At 36.1% G+C, this 25,666-nt stretch overlaps 2 protein-coding genes and 1 long non-coding RNA gene across 4 annotated transcripts; 1 reads left to right on the plus strand and 2 right to left on the minus strand.

Annotated features, from left to right (window-relative positions):
• Nucleotides 1-1,329: 1,329 nt before the first annotated feature.
• Nucleotides 1,330-12,839, minus strand: LOC110872941 (structural maintenance of chromosomes flexible hinge domain-containing protein GMI1). Of its 2 annotated transcripts, none has more exons than XM_022121850.1 (37): nucleotides 12,701-12,839; nucleotides 12,006-12,419; nucleotides 11,874-11,903; nucleotides 11,697-11,783; nucleotides 11,551-11,606; nucleotides 11,399-11,473; nucleotides 11,237-11,309; nucleotides 11,082-11,137; nucleotides 10,864-10,975; nucleotides 10,693-10,761; nucleotides 10,545-10,631; nucleotides 10,308-10,358; nucleotides 10,041-10,179; nucleotides 9,900-9,961; nucleotides 9,681-9,809; nucleotides 9,452-9,545; nucleotides 9,324-9,358; nucleotides 9,154-9,232; nucleotides 8,867-9,055; nucleotides 8,642-8,800; nucleotides 8,376-8,397; nucleotides 8,162-8,276; nucleotides 7,976-8,092; nucleotides 7,543-7,863; nucleotides 7,355-7,458; nucleotides 7,089-7,266; nucleotides 6,911-7,016; nucleotides 6,732-6,826; nucleotides 6,438-6,603; nucleotides 6,260-6,345; nucleotides 5,898-6,179; nucleotides 3,575-3,766; nucleotides 3,372-3,486; nucleotides 2,463-2,673; nucleotides 2,182-2,370; nucleotides 1,798-2,109; nucleotides 1,330-1,718 (listed from the first exon to the last, which is right to left on the minus strand). In XM_022121850.1, exons 2-37 carry the CDS (start codon nucleotides 12,405-12,407, stop codon nucleotides 1,466-1,468), a joined length of 4,848 nt encoding a protein of 1,615 aa, XP_021977542.1. In that variant the 5' UTR covers nucleotides 12,408-12,419; nucleotides 12,701-12,839; the 3' UTR covers nucleotides 1,330-1,465. The 2 variants fall into 2 exon arrangements, with proteins under 2 accessions (XP_021977542.1, XP_035832586.1); XM_035976693.1 differs by having other exon boundaries at nucleotides 12,662-12,824.
• Nucleotides 12,840-16,280: 3,441 nt separating this feature from the next.
• Nucleotides 16,281-17,938, minus strand: LOC110872948. The gene is made up of 3 exons (XR_002554797.2): nucleotides 17,341-17,938; nucleotides 16,798-16,881; nucleotides 16,281-16,326 (listed from the first exon to the last, which is right to left on the minus strand). It is a non-coding gene; the product is annotated as an uncharacterized LOC110872948 (long non-coding RNA).
• A 6,493-nt stretch (nucleotides 17,939-24,431) lies between these two features.
• LOC110871150 (phytolongin Phyl2.2) lies at nucleotides 24,432-25,248 on the plus strand. Its single transcript, XM_022120078.2, has one exon. The coding sequence runs from the start codon at nucleotides 24,446-24,448 to the stop codon at nucleotides 25,001-25,003; it is 558 nt and encodes a 185-aa protein (XP_021975770.2). The 5' UTR covers nucleotides 24,432-24,445; the 3' UTR covers nucleotides 25,004-25,248.
• Nucleotides 25,249-25,666: the final 418 nt, after the last annotated feature.

The raw sequence follows: 25,666 nt of genomic DNA on the forward strand, positions 1-25,666 counted from the left end.
GGCCCATAAGTGCTCCACTTCCGGCCATTTTTGCCTCAATAAAAGCCCATTTTAATAATCATCCGTATAGCCCAAACCCTTTGTCCAATAAAATGATCACGTCAACTACATGGGCTTCTTCAATCCTTAACCATTTTATATGACCAGCCATGCTAAAGTTAAGTAAAGCCCATTTCTTCATCAACCACCCAGGCCCAATGCAAACTGGTCCATTAGTCATCCCCACCACGGTGACCCAACTCACATTAATAACCCAAACACTCAGCCACATCACTGCTGGCCCATTCTGTCACAACCCACTTGTGCTTGTCTAATAATATTCCCAAAGTACCCCTTGCTCTTTTCTTATAATCAACCAATTTTGACCCATCCACCATATCCACATAACATACCAAAAAAGCACTATCCTTGTGTACAAGAAAGAAATCACACCTAAACTGAACTTCCCACAACGTTTCAGCCCATTGCATGTTCTTACACAAAAAAACTAACTTAACATATCTTAGCTTACCCTGCATCCAATTCCCATTATAATAATAATAATAATCCCATTCACGCCTGAGTCTAACAATTCTATCTTCACACTCTTCCTTATGTTTATGCCATTCCCATACATATTTGATCAATTGATCTCTCTCTGCTATCCAACTCTTGGAACCAAACTTTTCATACTTTAAAATACTATGATATTAGTTTCATACAAAATACCTTACTTAAGAGAACTATGGAATACATTTTTGTTCATACAAAATATCGGGGGTACCTACTTGAGTCCGGTTCTTAAATTCTTAACCCATTGAGTCCCTATGCTTTCCAATTTTACCAATTTTAATATAATTGACTAACATCTCAACATCCAAAATGTCTGCTTAGTGAAAGGGCATATCAGTCATTTACACCTTGATACAAGCATTTGACTCGGGCTGTATTTCGGATCTAATGGATACAACTTTATAGACTTGATTAAAACTAAAACTGATCCAGACCCCTTTTAACATGTTACCCAAACGAATTATTAATATATACTTCAGTTAAAAACTATATACATTTAAGAAAGGCATACAATTTTGTGTACAGCCAAATTTAATTCTAAGGTGATGCAAATGGCAAAAAATCATAAAATATAAACCACGCGGTAGAAAATTCTAAAGACGCTAGGTTCAATTTTGTCAAAATTAGACCCAAATGTTCGGTGATTAGTCCATATGTTCAAACATAAAATTCTAAAGAGGCTAGATTAGGTTTTTGTAAAATTTAGTTCATAATTGTCAAGAATCATAAACTGGATGGAACAATGCAAAGTACATTTTAAAAAAACACACCCCAAAAGGATAAGAAAACATAACATATATACATTGAACAAGCGATTTAATCTACCATGTACTAAAAAATATAGAGTCTGCTAAATGCTTCAAAAGTTGGTTAGGAAACCTAACATGTGTCTAAAAATTTGCATTTACATGTTTCAGGGATGCATATCATAACTGGGAGTAGAGTTGGAGCTCACAGACGGGTCTCGAGTAAAGTACTTGGCATATAAATCGCGTCTCTCATAGAACCTTTTCAAATCACTCTCGCGAGATTTCCTTTTTTTAACCAATTTAGCAACCGTCTCTTTCAGTTTCGATTTCAGTTCCCTATAACGTTTCAGAACTTGCGTGTCTTTCTCAGAGATTTGATTTGTTGCAGGTACTACAGGGAATATAACGTCGGGTTCCCTGAACATCAATAATTTAAAACATCAACTTAGGCTGTAGATCAAACATTGCGAAAAAGAATTTGAAACTATGCACTTACAAGCATCCTAGAGACACAGCTCCATTGCCTCTCAAAATCCCACCATCCATTGAAACTGCACCATCTTTTATGCAGGAAATTGCACGTTTCATGTCATCTCTGGTTTCATAAACTTGTGTGTCACCAAAAAGACGATAAAATAAAGTCTCTCGAAGGCCACAACCAGAGTCTGTTTTGGTGTCTGAGTGATCAGCCTCTATGTTTATCATATTTACCGCATAGCCCAAAAAGCCTGCTGGTCTGGATCCATCAGGAAGTGTAGGATCAGGAAACAAAAGCTTTCCTTCAACATCTTTATCCACTTCACATGCCCTGTCAAAGTAGAACTATGAAATACAGATATAACATTCTTTCTTTTAAAAAGGATTTTTGTTAAATGGGAACCTGATGTCTTCAATGCATAGAACAAGGTAGCGACCATCTATCGACTGTCCAAGTTCTTTTGCAAACATGTGAAGTGCAAAATCTGGATTTAACTTTCCATTCTTCTGATAGCTCTCAAGTAAGCGTACGTCCTCGTAATGTTTGCATACCACTGCAAGCATTTGATCTCCAAGATACTCAGCAAATAGCCTGAGAGAGGACAGGACAGGACAAGACAATATCATGAATGATGATTATATAAATTTCAATAATCAGAATTACATAAATAGATACAACCCAACCTGCTAAGCTCAAAAGTGGGAGCTGTTCCTAGAAGTGCAACAATGCCAATGATGTTTCCCATCAAACCACACAGATCTTGGACTCGCATTGCTTTCAAGTGTTTCATGACTAGGGAAGCAGCACAATTAGCCTTAGATTCAACCCGTGCTATTATATTATTTTTCCCCAGTGAACCATATGTGTCAATACTAAGAATTTGATTCCTGATACCTGGATAATAATAATAATAATAGCATTACTTATGTAATTTAAAAATAGTAAGACAGATTTTTTGATTGTTAATTAATTGAATAAAGGGTTAAGATTGATTAGAGAACTAGGTTAGAACCTCGTGTATTACACAGGTTAACTAAATGTAATTTTATATAATAAACATTGAAAACAATACCGAATAGTTGCAAAACATGAACACATTATCCACAAGTAAAGCTATCTATCAATATAATAGTTAGCAACCAAACTATTCCTAAAATGATATAAGTAATTAAACTGAGTAAGAGAGTATATATAAACAATATAATACTTTAGGCTTAGGGAGTTATGGAACAGTGCATTAATTTCATTAATGTTTTATGTAAGTCGTTTGGGAAGTAGGATGACGCCAAGACTTTTTTTTTTATAGTTTATTCAATCCGTGTAATGCACAAGGTTTTTAAAGATATGACTTTTTATTATATAGTATATAAAATTGCATTTATTCAATACATACAATACAAGGGATTCTTAAACATATAACTTTTTTTATTATTCAATATATAAAATTACATTTATTTAATCCGTGTTAAATAAGGTTTTTTAAAAATATATTATTTTGTATAAAAATAAATTTGTTTAGCCCGTGTAATACACGGGGCTCTAACCTAGTAATTTCATATTTTAACCCCTAATAACATAAGGACAATTGTTACCTTCAAGTTCTGACAAGCTGACCTCAATTTGTCTTTGCTCATCTTCGAGCCATTTAATTTCTGCTTCAACTTTCCCAATCCTTGAACCGATTGCAATAATGTCGTCCTCAAGGTCCTGAAAATGAAAAGATAAATGGTGTCGGTGAATATTGCTCAAGTATGGTTTACTAACGCAGATAGCTTAACAGAATATGACACTGTACCTTTCGAAATTCCAGACAAGATTCCATGTCCATTTCTTGTACCCTAGCCGTAGCATGACATATATCCATTGTCTCTGGAGTACATTGCTGGGGACTCTTAAAATTAATAGGTGTCTGAGATTCCATAAGTGAGATGGCATTGTTGGGTCCTATATTCAGAGGCTCCATCTCCAAAGGAAGTTCAACGAGAACCTATGTATAAGAAACAAGAATCACTGACTCAGGTCTTAAAACACTTATATAATTACGTCTAACAACTCTTAATTAACACATTGTGCTTTTAAAATGCATGAGGGGCTCTGAGCTGATGGGGTCCCAGAGATGAAAAATGAAGGCGTACACATCACGTATGCAATGCACACATGCATTGAAAAAACACTTGTAAGGTTTTAAAACACAAAACAAGAAAAATTCATCTCAATCGAGTAAAATGCCAACATGGCCCCTGAGGTTTGGGCACTATTGCCACTTTAGACAGAAAAGTTTTTTTTTTATCACTGAGGCCCCTGAAAGGTTTAAAACTGCCATATTGCTTTTTAACACCCCTTTAACATTGACCGTTAGCCTCAGGGGCAAAATTGTCATTTCTCACCTCAGGGGCCATTTTGGCAATTTAAAAAAAAAAACAAAATATTCTTTATTTATTTTATATAAAACCCACCCCACCCCCAACTCGCGGCGGAACTTCTTGACCCCACACGAAAAAAAAAAAAACAGGTTCGGATTAAAAAATAGATTTAGGGCCACTTCAACTTATATTGCTCGTGACCCATTCAGCTAAACTTTTTGATTTGACCTGGAATGGGTCAAAATTGCTGCCTCTACTATATATAAACCGTGAATCTCGGTTCCAAATTACAGTTAAGGAGACACATCAAATGATTTTGAAACATGTTATTTTTTACAACCCTTTTTTTGCTAATTTTCTTGTAGAATTTGTATATAACCAACGTTGGTTTAGTTACTGCGTTCAAAATCTATTTGACTTCAGTCATATTAACACCGAATTAACCACTCTTATTGTGATTTGACTGAAACTCGGTTGCAAATTCAAACGGTCACATGAAAGTGAAGACCGCAGTCAGCTGTAATCGAGTTTGACCAGTGCGATTAACCTTCCTGTGGCTTGTTGACTATCTTTAGTCAAAATAATAGCCACCGCCTGCCTTTGGATTTTCAATCTGATTAATCTGCATCGGTTATTGAATATAAATCAAGTGATCTTTTGACTAGTGGAGCATTATTTGTTTGACTTTCAGCCTGATAAGATTTACTGTTTTTGGAGGATTGCTTCTGTGAGCTCACAAGTAACATGTATGTAACTATGATGCAGTACCTTTTTCAGTTTATATGTATTTCTTGTAGCCATAACATGTCTGCCTTTGACTTTTATGGTCAACCAATGCATTTTTATCAAGATATAACCAACATATTAAGGTATAAACAAATTCAATGTTTTGAACCTTCCTGTTGCATTAAGATATTACCGACATTGTTCTCATTGTAAAGACAAATATAGCGGGTCAAAATAGTTGGGTCCAAGTGTCCAACCAGGTTCACCCGCTACATTCGTCTTTAGTGCGGCTGGTGGCGACAATAGTGGAGGCAGGGGCGGGCTAGGATTCACCCGTTGGGGGTGGAGTGGGTTTTATACAAAACAAATAAAAACTGTTTTCTTTTTTTTAATTGCCAAAATGGCCCCTGAGGTGAGAAATGACAATTTTGCCTCTGAGGCTAGCGGCCAACGTTAAAGGAGTGTTAAAAAGTGGGCCAAAATGGCAATCTTAAACCTTTCAGGGGCCTCAGTGATTAAAAAAAACTTTTCTGTCTAAAGTGGCAAGAGTGCCCAAACCTCAGGGGCCATTTTAGCATTTTACTCTATTGATATATACTAAAACACCGACCTATATATTCATCAACACATGCATTAATAGGTAGTGCAATGGTGCAAGTATAAGTTGTATAACACATTAATAATACCAAAATGTACAACAAAACTTATTTTCCACTACTTTTTTCCTTGTTTTAAATACTTTTCATGCACATTTATAATTGTTGAAAACTAAAAGACACTGAATGTTGATTCTTATAACCAAAATACATTAAATATGATTTTTTAGAATGCAGTAACCTAGATGATACACTTTAAGGGTAGGTGCACGGTACCCCTGACCGCGGAGGGGATCCCCCCTCCCAGTTCACCACCCGACAAGGATCCCTGGCACTTTAAGGTATACTAAATGTTGTACTTATACTCTTATAGACTAAAAGCATACCGTAACAACTTAATCAGGTAAATAATTTTAAGAGGGGAGAATTCAACCTTAAGTGTTAATTGTAGGTCGGGGTAACGAGAATGAGCAACCACAAAAGTAAACTCCCCATTCTTTGAAGGAACAGGAACTGCAGGAATTATGCAGCGGCCTTCACGAAAAACATACTTGACAGATTCACTGATATCCGTAAACTGTGATTTAATCACAAGAGTATGTGATTGTCGAATCTCATCTTCATCATGAAAGTTTACATCCACTTCACCCTTGGAATTCACAACTTCAAACACCAGGTGTTCAAGTTGGGAACCAGCAAAACAGCTTTCGGGCATCTACAATAAAAATATAGCTGACATAAGTTTGATAAGCACACATTTCTTGTGTAGAACTAATAGGTTAGAAGATTTCAGACCTCTGACAAGATCCTCAGACGCCTTTTCTCGACCTGCCACTCCTTGCTAATAGTTGTTTTCTCATTTGAACAAATAGACAGCGATACTGTGTACGGAAGTTGACTTTTTTTAATGAGAACCATAGCATTCTAATCTAAAAAGAACATATAAACAGATAAGCAATTTTATGTATGATACCGCGTCTTCCAAAGCCTTCAGTAACTCTTAACAGGCCACTGAGAGCAATGCACCCACAAGCATCTACCTTCTTACTGGAAAAAGAACTGTCCAACCAACAAAATCCTTCCACTCTAAACTCCACCTTTTCATTTTCTTGTACATGATTCCCGTATGCATCAAATAACTGTAACAGGTTCAAGATTACATCAGTTTCAGTAAATCAGTTAATGTACTTATCAAAATTAATAACACAAAATATATAATATAAAACATCATAGAAATTGTATCGTGAAACAGAAATGGTGCATGTACCTCCAAATTCAGATCCTTAACTACAGTGCCTGGAATCAATTGCTTCTCAAAGTTTTCTGGTTGCACTGTAAAATGCTGTACGGATCCAGGAAGAACTACGGCAATAAAGCATAGAACAAAAAAAAGCTTTAACAAGTGAAGTCCTAACAGTACCAAACAGATAATCCAACAAATTTAACCTTTGATGGGGATATCTAAGTGTGAGTTGTCAGACAGAGATAACACCATAGTGGCATCATAACTTGGCCCAATGTTGTCCAAATCGGAGCTCTCAATAACCAAATCCTACAAACAACATTTTAATTTTCAAGATACCTTTTTATTAATGACAGCAAAATAAATGTAGGTAAACCGTACCTCGATTACTAGGCCTAACTTATCTATTGATATAGATGGGCTGTACTCACTAATATGAACCCTAGTATCATTCGGGCAGTTGATCTTGATGGATATATCCGGAAGTTTCAAGAACGGAATTTGATTATCGTATTTATCAAACATGGACACAGAAATGGGCTTGCATGGACAACCCACCCTAAACAACAATCAGCGTATAAATATACATAATTACTATCAAATAGAGAATACACAAATGAACACATTAGATTTAATAGGTGTCTTACATTAAATTATGACGAGAAATCTTCTTGGCAAGTGCCCATTTGTAAACATCACGTGATGCTTTCACTTGGACCTTCACAACACGTTTCTCACAACTTGAATTTCTCTGATGATAAAAATAAATTTGTTTAGCAAATTAGAGAGATGATCTCATGTGCATGCTAATTATCATGAACTCGATATTACTCACAATAGAAAAGGCGAATGTATAAACGCCAGCTTTCTGAAACAGAGGATGTGACTTGCTTCTTGGTTTGAACACATACAAACCATGAAAGTCTTTTATTGATGTAGGTCCTACACGTCCAGAGTAGATATTCTTTTCGTCCTGAGGTTTATTGTTTCTAGAATATGTAATGACTAGTGACATCTCAAAGTTATCTTTCATCATATATTTCTGATCCAAATGTTTGGAGGGAGTCTCAGATTTATAAGTAGCAGGACGGACCACAGCAACGATTTCACTGGGTGATACATCATTTGCATAAGTTTCAGGTTCATCAGGTAATAACTGCAAGAATAAATACAAGTGAATTTTAGACGAGCTATAGATAACAAAATTTAATGAAAAACAGAATAACATTAATGGCATAATGGCAATTTGATTGGATGAATGAACTAACCGATTCTATTCCCAGCATGCGACATTGCCTTGTATTTAAAATCCCAATTGAGGAAGGGCAATTCTTCTGTTGCTTCTCGATTTGGTTATTCCATTCAGAATCTTCAATCGCTAAACACTAGAAAATGATTTTTTGTTTAATAATAGATAGTCATAGTTGTCATTTAATAATTACAACAAGCCTAACCTTTCCGGAATCAATGACATTTATCGGTATTGATACAGATTTTCTCAAATCAAATTTTGGATTTCCTTCAACAGATTCAAGGAGACAGCCATCTTTTTCTGAGATGTCAATAGTCCTTCCATAATAACAGAAATTTTAAACAAAATACTGTCAGATCAGAGATATCTGTAGTAAGAATAAGTTGTAGATAAAGATAGAGAACTAGGTGGTAAACCTGCATATTATCCATGCATCACCTGTTTTGAGCAAACATAAGGAAAGTTATATAAAAAGGAAAGCAAACTGGAATACAGTCTTTATGTGGTAATATTTAAAAACTCTACAAAAAGCAATTGACAAATAACTCTACTAACTAAATCATAATTGGAAGAATTAGACATGCAACAAGTTAAAAGTATAGCTGAAGTGCATGTTATATAGCTGATTAATGAAGCATTAAATTAGACATTTGGAAGGATTATTAAGAGTTTTGGAACTCACCGCCAGCATCCTCTATAAATCCTTCAAGGAGAATGCATTCAAATGTAGCATAGACATTCTGGTTGTGGAATCCAGCACATGCCCCCTTGAGAATTTTGATTTTCTGCCCTGATTTCCAAGATTTTCCGTTCCGCCTAAAAGCTTTATGAACCCTCACAACTGCAAGTAAAATGAAACTAAGTACAATGAAATTGATGTACATGAAACCAAAATTTTAACTCTCACCATCACTGGATCTGGATATATGAAGCGCCTTTTTGTTTAAAGGGTTTACTATAAGAACAGGTTCATCAATTCCGCAATTGTCTTCTTCGTCATATCTTTCATGCATTTCCCTTAGCCACAATTGGTACTGCTTATCCAATTGTGTCAGGTTCAATGATTTCCCGTCTCTTCGAATGTCAATGTCTACGCCTGTTAACGAACATAAGTCTGTTAAAGATCATGATACCCATAAGGTATGCATCTCTATTTCTCACCATATTTACACACTTTTAGAAACAAACAATTACCCGAATCTTTCTCCGACGATTGATTACTGCCCAGGTTCCTCAATGCAGTAGTAAAAGGGTTTTGATGCGCAAAATCAGTCTAGAAAAAGAAACAAACAAACAAACATCATCGTCATCAGCTAAATAGGTGCAATGTATGATTAAATAGCCAATGAAAGACAAACACATACCTTAGAGGGTGTTGGGCTGAAACCAGCGTCCGTCTCTAAAATCACAACAATTTGCGCTTATTAACTATATAAGCAATTGTACAAAGAAGGGAAAACTTCAATGAAAAAATGGTTGGTTAAACTTATACCTATAAAACATTTAACTCTCATGCAGCTTTTCTTTACGAAGACTTGTGATCTGTCTGTCTTTCTTTGTCTGAAATCCATGAATGGAAGCCATGCCTGATTCAAAGAGGAATTTAAAATGTTTTATGTTTTTACAAAGTTAATACAAAAGTTTCGGAATCTATATTATTCTTGAAGGTAGTTAGTAATTAAATCAAACTTTCACATATGCAATTGTTTACATCAACTCACCCAGCGAGCATCTGGTAGTAGACGACCTAATCGTCTACAAGAAACATGCCTAAAACTTCTGAATTCTTCGATGTGGTCATATCCAATTTTGCTCAGCGCTTTAGTAACACTTTCAATGCTTTCTTTACCCTGTTATGTAAAGTTCCATAGGACAAAGTGGTAAGAAGCATCCAAAATTATATACAAGTACCATGTAGATTTGGATGTGCATATACTTGCCTCTTTAACAGGGAGATACACACACCTAAGGCGTGCATTTGCCTCATTAGATGATCTTGTTCCTGGAAAATGGAACGATGAAATTCCATGACAAAATTTTTGACTTAAGAAATTTAGTAATGCTAAAAAACAAAAACAGACCTTGACTACTTGTCATAGTAGCATCGTCATGATTCAATTTAAAACGAATTTGTAGCACGAATTCTGGACCATTGCATGAAGCTAGATTTGTAAGAGCTACCTCCCCACCTGGAATTTCAGCTAGGTCGTCTCCATTAACCTAAAAGTGGCCATCATGCATGCGAATATCAGATTATTAAAAGACTACACTATTTTAAAAACTCATGAAATTCACTATTAAGTAAAGCACATGCAACAAAAGGTTTTATAAAAGAATAAAGTGCAAACCTGAAATTCAATAGGCATAATAGTTCTCCCTTTCTTGGACAAGTCATCACACTGTAAACAGAAACAAGCTAAGTTACCATAACAAGTCTTGTATGTATCATAAATGAAGTAGTGAATTTTAGTGCTAATCCTAGTAAGAACAATGAATCTTATAGTTAAAAACATAGAAATGAATTTTTGTTTGTAATCTATGAATGCAAATTATATCACTCATGCATTATGTTTAAGGCAGCAAACCTGGATATAGGGGAAGTAAATATCCTTTAATTTGCATTTGAGCCGCGTTATGTTATCGCTTCTCATCTTTGGGTCGAAAATTTCAACCTGTTCACAAAAGTTTGATGTCAGACCATATTTGAGCCTTTAAAAATATAATAATTGTTACCTTTGTAAAACTTCCCCCGGGAGATAATTCAAGTTCGTCATTTGTGGGGTCTCGAAGGCCACCGTAAGTCTAAAATGCAAAACAAAAAAAAAGAACAAAAGATAAACGAGGGTTATAGAAAGCATATAAGAAAGGAGAAAGCATATAAAAGAGATCAAAATAACAAATCACCCTCCAGCATGCTTTTGAACCAGAAACAGAACCACTGACAAGAGCATCTCTCTCAAGATGTAACATATAAACTTTTTTACCACTTTTCGTCTTTGAGGAAACCTCTGTGCGCCTACAGTAAGATAAGCAACATAATAAAATGATTACAACCAATAGAATAAGTTTCTTAAATATTAGCATGTCATATAAAGAATTTAATCATGGTTTAATAGACATACCTTCCTAAATGCATTGATGCAATAAAGCCACCATATCCAAACATGCCAAAGGCAGGCTGTACATGCCACCAGAAGGTTTAACATCAGTCATCACGAATAAGGTAATATTTAAGGATGACAAATTAAGCATATTCAAGCAGTTTCACAGCATTTACCTTTAGATATGGAGGCTTACCACCAATGGCTTGTGTTTTGTAGGCCCGGTGTAGAGAAGCACCCATCTTCCCCCTACAAAGCAAGAAAAAAACATATAATAAAAGCATAATCATGAAAGTAAGAAACAAAGAAATGCAACATTTGAAAAAATAACATCTTACCACTTCTCTATAGACGTAGAGTCCATACCCGGGCCTGAGTCAAAAATTGATATCTTCTCATTTGAAATTTCGACACTGCAAAACGATGTAAATGGTAAGAATCAGTAGAAACCAAACTCCCAAAACCTACAAGAAACAAAGTCAACCTGTACCTTATTAACCTCAGGTCACTTTCATCATTCGCCCACACTGCTTGCAAGGAATTGTCCTAGAGTAAAGATTATAGCATTATGATCCTTGAACATGAATTTGTAAGGAAATTAAATAAACACGGCGCAGTAAAGATTAAAGAGTATACAATTAAATCAGCCAGCGCAGTTTCGAAAGTGTACTCTTCAGGCAATTCCATTAGCAACTCTGTATCAGGTGTTAAATCCCACATATTCTACAAACAAAAATAAAACATTACATTTCAATAAACTTCATCACTGTAAGAAAACCAGCACATATATATATAAAATCAGCCCTAACAAACCTCATAGATTGTTGCTGGTGGAGACCCATCCTGTTGATTACAAGATCATTACACATTAAGTAATCAGAAACAAATGTTAACACATCAATGAAGCAAAATCCAAAATAAAAAAAACCGAAAACAGGGACTCACATCAAGCCTGAGATTATAAACTCTGTTCATCTCTAATTTTGTTAACTTAAGACAATTTCTAAAAACACGATCATAATCATCAATAAAGCACAAATCAGCATCCCACTTTACACTTTTCTTAGGGTTAGATGTCTTTTCAGCTTGTATAGCTCTATGACACTGCTCTTTCACTCTATTAGCCAAATCCTTAACAGTAATCGACTCCGTTCCTTCCGGTATCTTCACCGATACCGTCATCCCGTTCGGCAACAGGATTTTCAACTTGTAAACCCTCCGTGAACCACCGGAAACAGCGTTCCGGCTACTTCCTCCGCCGGAATCCGGCGTTCGCTTGTTAAACCGCCATATGTAACCGTCATTTGGCCGCTTTTGAGGCGTTAGAGAGTGACGGTGATCGTCCATATCAAACCCTAACTGCCAAATAAGCAACAAAATTGTTCAAAAGTTGAGAAAACAAGTGAACAATGCTACTGTGATTACTGATTAAGTAACATTTAGAATCGTTTTGCAAAAAAAATGAACGATAAGTTTGAAATGTGAAACCCTAACTTGAAATTTGAACATGAAGTAATCGAAATGTATGATCATAAGAATGTTAACAACAGAGTATGATTTTACAAGCATATGCAGCATATGATGAAAAAAGTTTGCATTACAGATGTTGATGGTTAACTTGTGTAAGAAGCAACAATCGCCTGCACTGTGACTGTGAAGAGATGAGCGGGGGTTCTGTGTAACGAAATGGAAACGACGATGGTGTACGATACTATACTGCAGGGTGCTAAAATGAGCCGGGTGTGATGATTCAACGCCGTTTCTCTGACGTTGCAGATACGTCCAAATTATTAACGTCCTGCCAGATATTTTATGGTTTTTTGAAGAGTAAATTACAAGTTTTGTCCTTTATGTATGTCCTAAATTGCAAACGCTGTCCTTTGTCTTTAAAATTGATAAGTTTTGTCCTTAATGTTTGCAAATCTTGTACGTTATGTCCTTTAGGCCAAACCCAGTTAATTTTTTTGGTTAAATCTGGTCATGTGCAAGTCACATGAGGGTAGCATTGTCTTTTCACATCCTAATTTATCTAATTTATAAATGATTTTTAGAAATCAAATAAAACATAGCCAATCACCTGCCGCCACCACCTTCCACCCTCACCTGCCGCCGACCACCACCTTCCACCCTCACCTGCCGCCGACCACCACCAGCTCCCACCCTCACCTGCCGCCGACCACCCACCATCTCCACCATCGCCTGACCCACCATCACCACTCACTCCACTCTCTCTTACCCAACCACCGCCAGTGCCACCAGCCACCACCGTCCCCACCTACCACTGTCACTGCCGGACCACTAATTTTCAAGAACATCATCTGTAAAACATATTCATCATGAATACAAACAATATTAAGAACGCAGATCTTCAAATTCATTAACATTCTTCATATGATGAACAATCTCCATCAAATTCCATCTTAATCAAACTGGAACAAAGAACCCAGATCTTCAAATTCATGAACAATCTTCATCTAGTTAAAGTTCATGAATAATCTTCATCAAACAAGAACAAGGAATCCAAATCTATCCATCTGGATCAAACATTAACTCCATTAAAATCCTCCATTAACACCAACCACAATCAAACCTATATGCCCAATCATCAAATCCCCCATCCTTAATCAAACCACTAGCATCAAACCCAGATTGTCGGTGATGCAAATGACAGACCGAAATCAAAATAAAAACACCAAGAATCAAAATAAAAACACATTTGAAATTGAAAAATCGAGCAAATCTTGAATAACCCTAATCTGCAACAACACCAGATTCAATTTTAACATTCATCTCTCTCGAAATTAAACCTACACGACCTCTCTAAATCGACAAATCTTGAATAACCCCCAACAAAGAAGGACGGCGAATCGCCGATAGAGAGAAGAGAGAGAGTGGGGGCGGTGGCAGTTGGTGGTGTTGACAGTGGTGGTGGTAGGTGGGGTGGGGGCGGTGGTTGCAGGGGTGGGGATGATGGTTGCAGGGGTGGGGGCGGTGATTGCAGGGTGGGGCGATGGTTGCTGGGGTGAGAATGGTGGTTGCAGGGGTGAGGATGGTGGTTGCGGTGGTAGAGAGAGAGGGAGGTGTAGAGAGAGAGAGAGAGTTGTAGATAGAGGGGGAGAGAGTGAAGATCTGATTGATATATACTTGTATATGTATATAAATATATTTTTTTAAATATATTTTGTTTTAATTTTTTAAATAATAATACTAAATATATAGGTAAAAAGACAAAAATACCCTTTGGTGAGCAGATTTAACCAAAAAAATTAACTGGGTTTGGCCTAAAGGACATAACGTGCAAGATTTGAAAACATTAAGAACAAAACTCATCAATTTTAAAGACAAAGGACAGCGCCTGCAATTTGGGACATACATCACAAAACTTGTAATTTACTCTTTTTTGAATTATCTAATGAGTTAATTGCCAAAATTGTCCCTGAGGTTTGGATATGTTTGTTATTTTCGTCCAAAATGACTTTTTTTGTATCAAATAGCCACCACGTTGGTAACTTTTTGTCATTTTCATCCAAATGCCTAACTGTTAGAAACAACCGTTTGATGAAGTTTTTTTTTTTTTTTTTTGAAATTTCACAAGTATAAGGCCTGAAATGTAATTTCTTTTTAAACTCTAACTTGATAAAAGTAAAGATTTACATGTAAAACAAATTGTAGAATTATATAAAAGAATTGTGGACAAAAAATAAAATACTTAATTAATATCCATTGGCGATACTCCTTGTTCATAGCTTGAAGGCTTAAATAAGCCATGAATAGACACTGTAACTTTATAATTCAACTCGATCATATTAATAATTAATGAAAATTTGTTTAGACCTACTTAAATCTAACACTCGTAGTGAAGATGGCTTTAGATCTAACACTCATTACAGGGATTCCGATTCAAATCATAAAGTTTCTGTTCTAATTTCCGACGAACCGTGCGGTGGATTCAAAACATAGAGTTTCCGTTTTGATTTCCAACGAACCGTGTGGTGCCGATTCAAATCATGTAGTTTCCGTTTTAAATTTTGGCAAACCGTATAGTGTCGATGTAGGTCGTTTGACCGCATAAGTGCCGACGATGACCTTTAGCAGGCGAAATTTTTTTGAACGAAGCTGGTCAAAAGTTGTATCACAACAAAGATGAGCTCCTCCGGATTTGTCGTCGGCGAACTCATCAACGGCCGGAAGTTCTTACGAATTTCACGTGTCGATCTAGCCTTCTTCTTCTGATTCTGAACATGATATCTCCATCTCGTTCTTCAAGCTTAGAAGGTGAAATTCTGGTTACCAAAATCCCTCCAAACTACAAATCACAAGCAAAAATACACAAAACAATGAGCATTACACGGTGGAGGTGAGTAACGGTGTGAGTGGTAGTTGATGGTTTGTTTTGAAGGTTGTAGAGAGAGAAAGCAAAGGGTGATGGTTTTAGGTTTAAAAAGAAATTACATTTCAGGCCCTTTACTTGTGAAATTTCAAAAAAAAAAAAAAAAAAAAAAACTCATCAAACGGTTGTTTCTAACCCAATTAGGCATTTGGATGAAAATGGCAAAAAGTTACAAACGTGGGCGGCTATTTGGTTCAAAAAAGTCATTTTGGACGAAAATGGCAAACACGCCCAAACCTCAGGGATGATTTTGGCAATTAACTATGTTTTTTATTATAACATTTAAAATAGAAATATTGGACTTTAATAATCGAAACTATTCGTCGTTGGTCGCAAACAGTTTCAACTTCAAAAATACCCACTGGCAGTTCCAACTATTAATATATTGGCCTACAATGGACCCTGACTAACAGAACCCTAACGTCGTTAGTCTCTGGTGGCCGGAAAACTCATTTTTTGCCGGAAAACTCAACATTTTTGTTTAAAACCTCTTTGTAACCTTATTACGAACCTTTAGGAACCTTTTTCTAGTAAAAGCCACAATTATTGAAGTCGCCGGGAAACTCCTTTTTGGCCGAAAACCTTCTTTTTGGCCTGAAAACTCAACATTTTTGTTCTTGTCACACCCCAACCGATGGCGGAAACATCGGGATGAGACGAAGTGTGTATAGATTGCTAGAGACGTCATAACACTATGTGACAATATTTAATTAAATTCAAATTTCATTTCAAAGCTAAATTGTCATACAAGATTCAAATAGAAATAACAACATAGTTTCAAAATTTTAACATAACAACAAAAGATAGATTAATCCAGGTGTGTATCTAGTCCACCCTAAATCTTGTTTCGTCTTGCATATCATCTCAATAATTAACCTGCAACATGTATTAAAATAGAGTTTCAATGCAAAGGCAATGAGCGAGTATACAAGTTTGTTTACATAGCATAATAGAATAAAAAGGCTCAAATCCAACATGATTCATAATACAATAGTTTCAGCCATGCTAGTTCACGCAGTCCAAGTGATAGCCCAAGTTTCCAATGCGTTAAAGTACCTAACCCAAAGTTTCACGGGAGGTTAATATGTCTCCTCCTAACAATACCCCTCGACTACAAATGGGGGAGGTGCATTACCCCTATAGCGCTACTATTGTTAAGGCGGAACTACACACAGGGATTAAACGTTCACATAGCACAAAATAGTCTCAAGTATCACAAGTTTCATGTTTCATGTTTAAATGGATAGAGCATGTTTCAAATAAGTTTCAAGTGTCATGTGCGTTTAATATAGAATACATGTCGCACCCAAAGTGTTTAAAAGTAAAAATGGGTTCGAGTATACTCACAGTGTTTGCGTATGGAGATTCCTTCTAATAACGCACGAGTAAAGATGGAAAACAAAATCCAAGGGAACGAACGAAACGGTTATCCTAGATTTTCAAATACCACATATCGATCTAGTTAATAATTATACATTAAATAAGATTCTTAATACTTATGGTTTACAAATTTATAATTTGTATATTATATTTCATCTCACCATAAACTTTTATTTATAAAAACAAAATTGATAGTTTATTTATGTTATTAATTTAGGGGTTTTGTTATAAAGGAAAACGAATCAAAATGGAAACCGTTTATCATTATTGGATTTAAATTTGTTTATTTGGTTACTAGTATTATTCATGAATATGAATATGGATGGCAGAGACACCTAATAATAAATATCTTCTGCATGTGCTCTTTAATGGGATACGTTAATAACATAACTAATAGAACAAGGCCTTTTTAACCACTGCCATATATATTCATGAACTGCTCTTATTAAACGGAAAAATGCAGCGATGGAATAGGGACTGGCCAGGAATCGAATAAAATCAAAACATTACCTGAACCGAGACTCAAACAAGACTGATGTTGATCGGGGTTAACTGGAGTCGACCGGAACCGAAGCTCGAGGCCTGAGACCAAACCCGGAACCTAGAAAGGCTGAACTGAACCAGCCGGGCACCACCACTGCCGACGCCATCGCCGGTGCGGCTTCCCTAAGTTGTCGGAAAACCGTTGACCCGAATCGTTCCTGAACCTGGAACTGAACCGAGAACAAATAAGGCTCGAGAACCAAGACTAACCGGACCATCGCCGCCGTGAGCGGCGCTACTTCTGCCAGAACACCACCATTGTTGTTGTCGACCGGTACGGCCGCCGCCGTGAGCAGCGCTGCTGCTGCCGCCGCCGTTTCTCTCTCTCATCTCGCTCTCTCTCTCTCTCTCTTCGATACGTTGTCGTGTGCCGCCGCCCTAGAGGTGGCTGGCCGATCATTTAGAGAGGGGGAAAACAGGTGAAAGGGCCAAGGTCTTGTGAAGTGGAAGAGATGAGGGTGAGATGTTTTCTGTGGTGTGCGGCTGGAAGGGAAAGAGGGTGTTAGGGTTTTGTCAAAATGTAGAAGAAGGATAGGTTAAGTATTTTAAATGGGTAGAGTTTGTAATTTAGGTTGGTTGGGTATTTAAGGTGATTTGTGGGAGATTGTAATTAAAATAACAATCAAACCACAACTAAAAGTTGCGATTGGCTGTTTGGCAGTTTCTAGTCTTTATATATATATATACTAGGTTAGAACCCCGTGTAATACACGGGTTGAATAAATGTAATTTTATATATCAAATAATAAAAAATATATTTTTGAAACCTCGTTTATTACACAGGTTGAATAAATGTAATTTTACATACCAAATAATAAAAAATATCTTTAAAAATCTCATTTATTACATGGGTTGAATAAATGTAATTTTATATATTAAATAATAAAAAAGTTAAATCTTTAAGAACTCTGTATATTGTACGGGTTGAGTAAATTTTATTTTATATATTAATAATGAAAAAAGTTACATTTTTAAGAACTTCATGTATTGTATGGGTTGAGCACATATAATTTTATATACCAATCAATAAAAAGTTATATCTTATTATATCTTTATAAACCCTGTGTATTATAAAACTTTTGGACTAAACTGACAAAATGACTCAAACCACAGGGACTAAAATGACATTTAACTCTTTACATTATATTAATTTATATTTAGTGTATGTCTTTTGTTAATGTCAAAATAAATAATTTTGAAATCTAATAAATATTTTAAAAGATTATATTATCTTCTATACGAATTGTTTAAATTTAATTTTATAATATCTTTTAATTAATATTAATTATCTATAATTAAGTAGGAGATAAAGATGAGAAAACTAAAAAATAAATGGCTCCAATGAATGACATGTGTCATAAAGTTGGTTTCTTTTATTATATAGTATAGATATATATATATATATATATATATATATATATATATATATATTTTTTTTTACTAATTAATTTCCTTAAGTGGATGTCATATATTAAAGTTTTTTTTTTCTAGTGAACCATTAGTATATATATCAAAACATTATATGGAGAAATCACCTATTGGTTGCAAGTTGTTGGACCAAAGCCGCCAAAATGGGGGTTGTGGTTGGCTTACGGCCATAAGGCCTTGGGCAAAGATTGGTTTTCAACTTTATGATGAATATTTAATATGTATCATGCATTACTAATATATAGGATTAAGCAATTTATTTATTATGTGCGTGTATATGTATATAAATGTCAAATTTTATAGAAATATGAATTTTAATTTGTATGAAATAAAGTCTAGGGTGTGATTGGTTTTTAAAAAAAAAATGGAAATCTTCATTCACCAGGAAATGGCAACACTACGGTGGGGATGCAATCAAAAGTGATTTGAATTAATTGAAATTTTTATTCCATACCCTTATGTTTGAGTCAACTTACAAAATAAACCATTCAGTTTAGTTTGAATTATTATAGACCCTAAACTATTGTAACTTAACTAAATACAATATTTAATAAAATTGAGAAAAATTCAATTATTTTGTTTATTTGTGTAGGATTCGGTTTACTGACGATTCGGATAAATTTTTTTTTTTTTTTCAAAACGGGTCGGATTTAGGAAACCCATTTTGACGGATGTTACAGTTCTAAACCTCTTTGTAACCTTAGATCGAACCTTTAGAAATCTTTTTCTAACTAGAAACGGTTTTCCGGCGACCGGAGACTAATGACGTTAAGGTTCTGTAAGTCAGGGTCCATTGGTGGCCAATATGTCAAGAGTTGGGAATGCCGGTGGTTATTTTTGAAGTTGAGACTGTTAGCGGCTAACGACGAATAGTTGGGATTATTAAAATCTAATATTTCTTAAAAGTATGATGTGATATAAAATTTTAAATATATCATTGAAACATGCGTGTTTTTGTCTACGTTCTGATGTCTGTTAGTTTAAAACAGAGTTGTAAGTGATAACATACAAGTCATCCAAACACTTATAGTTACACGTTGTCAAGGCCGGCCCGGAGGGGGTGCGGGGTGGGCGACGGCACAAGGCCCAAACCCTCTGGGGGCCCAAATCTTTTTAATTTTGTATAGAATTTACGTTATATAAGCTAGAATGTATATGCACTGAATTGATAGATGACACAAACAAGCTCTTGTCAGGGTGGTTACTGTCTTGCTTAAACAACAAGGAGACGCGGGTTCTAATCCCGGCGCCTCCAAATTCTCTATTTTAGCTTATTTTTTTGTTTTTTATTATTAGCTGCATATGACATTTAATGCTTAATTTTGTCAACTACATCTTTCACTTTAATTAATAAATTACTACCTAAACTTAGCTAAAAATTAACTATTTAAATTACTTTCACATAAATTTTAGTGATTAAATAATTGATGAGTTTATAATACATAGAAATTTGTGAACAGGCCCATAATTTATATCTCGCACAGGGCCAAATTTTTTTTTATGATTTTTGGAGACGGCCCTGCACGTCGTAATACATATTTGACGTCAATTTTTTTCACGGTCCAACGTCCGCTAAGGCACAAGGTGGGTGTACTTTAAGGTTTTAGGTTTTGATCTTATAAATTATTGGGTAAATTACTTTTTGAGTCCGCGTGTTTTAGGAGTTTTAACCACTTGAGTCCAAAATCAAAATGTTTAACGCCCTGAGTCCCTATAGCCACTTTTCTTAACCATTTGAGTCCAAATTTCTAACTCCATCTATGAAGTCTGTTAATTACAAGGGTAATTTGGTCATTTACACACGCAATACAAGTCTTATATGCACATAGTACAAGTCTCTTCTTCAATGTCATCTTCACACATAAGTACAAGTCTTATAAGTCTGTTCTTCATTATCATCTTCACACATTTCAAAACCTAAACCCTAATGTCACACCCCAACTGATGACGGAAACATTGAGGTGCGAGCACTAAGCGTTCAGATTGCTCAGGAGATTCTATAACACTAGATACTTCAATAGTAATTAATTAAGTTTCATGCAAAATATGTCTAAAACATCACCTCAAACATAAGATTCAAAATACAACCCCAAATTTCATTGTTCAAAATTCTAGAATTTAACTAGGCGAGTTTCTAGCTTCAACCCTAGCTTGTTTCCATGATTCCTTCATCCTATCATCCTGCAACATGTATAAAATATCAATACAAAAGTATTGGCGAGTATATAAGTTTGAATAATAGCATAATAGATTAAAACAACTCATATCCATATGTAAATGTAACAAAATAGTTTCAACTGTGCTATTGTCGCAGTCCACGCAGTGATAGTCCAAGTATCCCGATGCTTTAGTGTTTACCCAAGACTCAAGGTAAACTAGAATCCTCCTTACAATACCCCCCCCCCCCCCCCCGCGAGAATAATGGAAGAGGTGCATCTCCTATAGCGCTACTATTGTTAAGGCGGAACTACACACTATGGATCAAACATCACATAGCACAAAGAATCAAGAACCAAGAATCACAAGTTTCACATACACGTAGGATAAAGTTTAGATTCAAAAGTTTCAAGAATCATAGTTTATAGAATACATGTTACATCCCAAAAGTTTAAAACAAAAAGGGATCGAGTATACTCACAGTGATGGCTGTCCGATCGGGTGGTCACTCGATCCAAATGTCAAGTTTCAAGTTTGTAGATTAAGTTCTTTGGTTACCTTGATCGGATGGCTGTCCGATCGGATGGCTATCCGATCGGGTTGCCACTCGATCGAGATTCCCAAAGTTCCACGTTTTTGAAAAAGTTTCTAAGTGTTGAAAGGTTTCAAGGTTCAAAGTCTCAAGTATTTAAGTTTGCTAGACAATGCTACCCGATCGAGTGGCTGTTCGATCGGATGGTCATCCGATCGGATTGTCACTCGATCGAGTGATCCTTGTCCTGGTTGTAAAGTTTCCAAGTTTCTGATTCATGGTGACGGCACGATACGTATTGAGACAACAGTAAACTCATTATTTTACAGCCGTTCTGATCGGATGGGAATCACCCCTGTCCGGCTAGCTGTTTACAACGGTTTATGTCGGAATCCGTTCCATGATCGTCTTCTCCGGCATTAATCCGTTTCCAAACCTACTATAGACTACTCATCAAGTCTACAGTCCGTTTATACCCGGATTCCACCATTTTAAAGTGGAAGATTGAAGAAAAGTTGAAGAAAACCTAAGTTTTATTATGAAAACTCCTAGATCTAGCTTAGATTTGGTGCAAAACACATGAAATTCCTTAGATTCGAGTTAGATCTTAACAGGAAAGACGTCATATAATAGTTCGTACAAACCACCATGATAACATCACCCTCAAGACCTTAGATCCGAGAGATTTCACGGTGAAAAGTGTGATTTCAAAGGTGAATCGTGTAGAGAATGAAGTGTAGATCAAGAAAGTACAAGAATCTAGCCTAGAACGTACCAGAATCGTCGAGAAAATGGAGAAATGTAGTGTGCGTGCGTCTGGTCGAGTAGGGCTGTCACATCACTAAGAATGGTGATGTGACAGGCCTATTTATAGTGTGAGAGGGAAGGCTAAGGTGGTGCACTCGGATCGGATGGCAGGTCGATCGAGTGGCCATCCGATTGGGTGGTCATCCGATCGGATTGTCACTCGGTCAATCCCATCCTTTCCACGTTCCCGTCTTTGATTCGTTTCGCGAGTTAGATTAAGCATTGCGTTGCGTATAGTTTGGTAAAAGGATCGCATTACTAGATTACATCATAAACACAAAAGTTTTCAAGTTTCGTATATTCCGCCAGTGACAAGACTCTAGTCTCTCGTTCAACCAAGAATCAAGTTTCACGAGTCTAAAGAGTCAAGCACCAAATAAGTATCAAGAGTTCAAGAATCATAGTTTCTCTAGTATCAAGTATCAAGAATCAAGAGTCTAGATTTCCAAATATCAAGTATCAAGAATCAACATAAAGAATCTAGATTTCATAGTATTGAGAATCAAGTGTCTAGATTAAGCATCAAGAGTCAAGTATCTAGATTTAAGTGTCAAGTCTCATGATATTAAGTATCAAGAATCAAGTATCTAGAATAAAAGAATCAAGCATCAAAGTGTTAAGCATCAAGTATCAATAAGATTCATACCAAAAGTGTCAAAGTATCAACATCACATAACTACAGGGACTAAAACTAACAATTGATAAAAGTTCAGGGACTAATCCTGCCAAGAGCCTAAAGTTTAGGGACGCTGGGCGTTACACCTAACTCCTTCAACTCTTCAATGTCATCTCTGCGATTTTTGCAACCACCGATCAGCAGTCCTTTATTGCAAAGCCGATTCAGAGCTCTGTTTGTTCTGCGATGCCGCCGTACACTCCGCCAACGCCTTATCTCTCAAACATTTCCGATTTCAGATCTGCGACAACTGCAACTCCGACGTCGTCGCCGTCGCTTGTTCCACCGGAACCTGCGAATTATCAACATCAATGGCGGAATCGGAATCGAGTGATTGAACAGAAGAAGTTCTGTCATAACCGATGCATAATCCAACTCTCTTCTTTTTCCTGGTGGATGAAAACTGCGAAGTGAGTGATTTGGTTGAAGTTATTGAGGTTTGTGGAATCGATGCGAACGACGTCGTTGCGGCAAAATCAGTAGTAACAGTACTACGAGATGATGTGTCCCCTTTCAGTTTTGATCATTCAACTTTGAAGTTTAGAAATGAATCAAATCCTTCGTTATTGACTTTTTTTTTGAGGTTTTTGTTGCATCTTACTTGTTCGTTAACGGTTTCCTGTTGGTTGATAGGAGAGTGTTGGTGATTGTGAGCCGATTCGATTGAATCGGAGATGGATCGGGTTGAGGTTGTTGATCGGAGGGTGGAGAGGATCACAGAGGTCTGGCGTTGGGGATGGGATGAGGCGGCGTATAAAAGAGATGAAGGGGTTAACAGAATAAAATGGTTTTTAACAAAAGTTTTTTTAAGTATAAGGGTAGTTTGGTCATTTAACAAAAGTTAACAGAATAATTCTAACAATGTTAGAAATTTGGACTCAAATGGTTAAGAAAAGTGGCTATAAGGACTCAGGTGTTAAACATTTTTATTTTGTACTTAAATAGTTAAAACCCAAAAAACACATGAATTCAAAAAGTAATTTACCCTAAATTATTTTATAAGGTTTCAAGAGCATTAATTTTTTGGTTGTTTAGTAGGCCACAACACATGCGGGTTTAATACTAGCGTGTGTGTAAAAAGCCCAAACCAAGCACCAGCTCGATAAATAATAACCCTTACCTTGAGCTCCACCTTAAGTTTAAAAAACTACCCACGAACCTAACTAGTATAATATAAATAAAGCTCTAAACAAACCAACACGAACTCTAAACTAAATCTCTAAACGAATCAACCTCGAGCTATCTTGAGTTAAACGAGTCGAGTCCCCTCATTTTTATACTTGTCAATATTCCATCACCAATTTGTGACGTGAATTTGTGGAAAAGCATCGATCTCTCTCTCCTTTTAGTCCTTTTCTTTTTTTATGAAACCCTTTTCGAAATGCAAAGAATAACCATAATACTTCATCCAATAGTTCCTTCATAAATAATTCTATATGTCATATTGTCATTATATCAACTCCATTCGAAAGATGAATTGGAGCCCAAATTCAATCTTCTACACCTGCATTGCAAAGTACACTACAATCCTCGCAGAATTCAATCCGAACAACTCCTCCGATCTTACCGATTTAGCTAACAAATGCCTCGAAAAAACACCCGCATTCCATTCTGTCTTCTCACACACTGTTCATAACAGAACATACATGTTCTTCATCAACGATCCGTTTGTATACTTTGGAATATTCGACCACTCGCTCGATAAACACAACTGTTTGTTGTTCCTCAAGAATGTAGAACAAGTGTTTAGTGGTATGATCGAATTCGATAAGTTGAGTTCAGGCACGATGAATCCGAGTTCTCATTGTTTGCAACGAGAGTTGAGTCCGGTTTTTAGGCAACTCGTGGGTGCGAAATGGGAAATGAATTCGAAAGATGGATCGGATGAAGACGACGGCATTTCGAGTAGGTGTAGGTGTGTGTGGGATAAGCAAGTGATGGTGGTGTTGTGTATGGATGTGGTGGTTTGTGTTAGTTTGTTTGTGATATGGCTTTGGGTTTGCGACGGTTTCCGGTGTGTCGCTGATTGAATGTAGTGTAAATCATGGGCGGACTTAAGTGTTGTGGTGGGTGGGTGGGCAGGTGCACCTATTGAAGAAATTTTATAGTGTATTTTATAGGCGAAAATCTTGATCGCACCCCTTAAAAGTTTGTTTATAGAACAAATGTTTGTATATTGATGATAATAAGTTTAGTTGTTTGTGAGTGGTTATTGTTTGATGATTGGTTAAATATATGTGATTGTCACTTGTTTACCGATAAATATTGTTATGTTTGTATGATAGGAGGTTACGACTTTTTTTTTTGTTACATTTTATAAAAGGGTTTGTTTTAGTAGAAATTTAAGGTCGGATGACCTCGCGAAAAATCTCTAGATAAGTAACTAAAAACAAAGTCGTACATAGACACACGATCGGCAAAACCGACCATCTTGTTTAGTGAGAACAAATTTGAAAGTGTTATGCTTATGTTGAATACTTTGAATGAAATGATACCAAGATGGGATCCAAACATCAGTATGAAGATAAGGACACCCAATATAAGTTACGTAATGGGTCAAATAAGTCAATTTTTAGTGAAAATTAGACCATATAATCGGGTTGATGGACTACCACTTTTATTCGGCCTCCTTTTTATAAACTTTTTATTTCCGAAAGTTAAGTATGGCTTTTAACTATATTACCACATTATAA

This window comes from Helianthus annuus, chromosome 8 (genome assembly GCF_002127325.2).
Source record: "Helianthus annuus cultivar XRQ/B chromosome 8, HanXRQr2.0-SUNRISE, whole genome shotgun sequence".
In the NCBI taxonomy this organism is placed as follows: domain Eukaryota; kingdom Viridiplantae; phylum Streptophyta; class Magnoliopsida; order Asterales; family Asteraceae; genus Helianthus; species Helianthus annuus.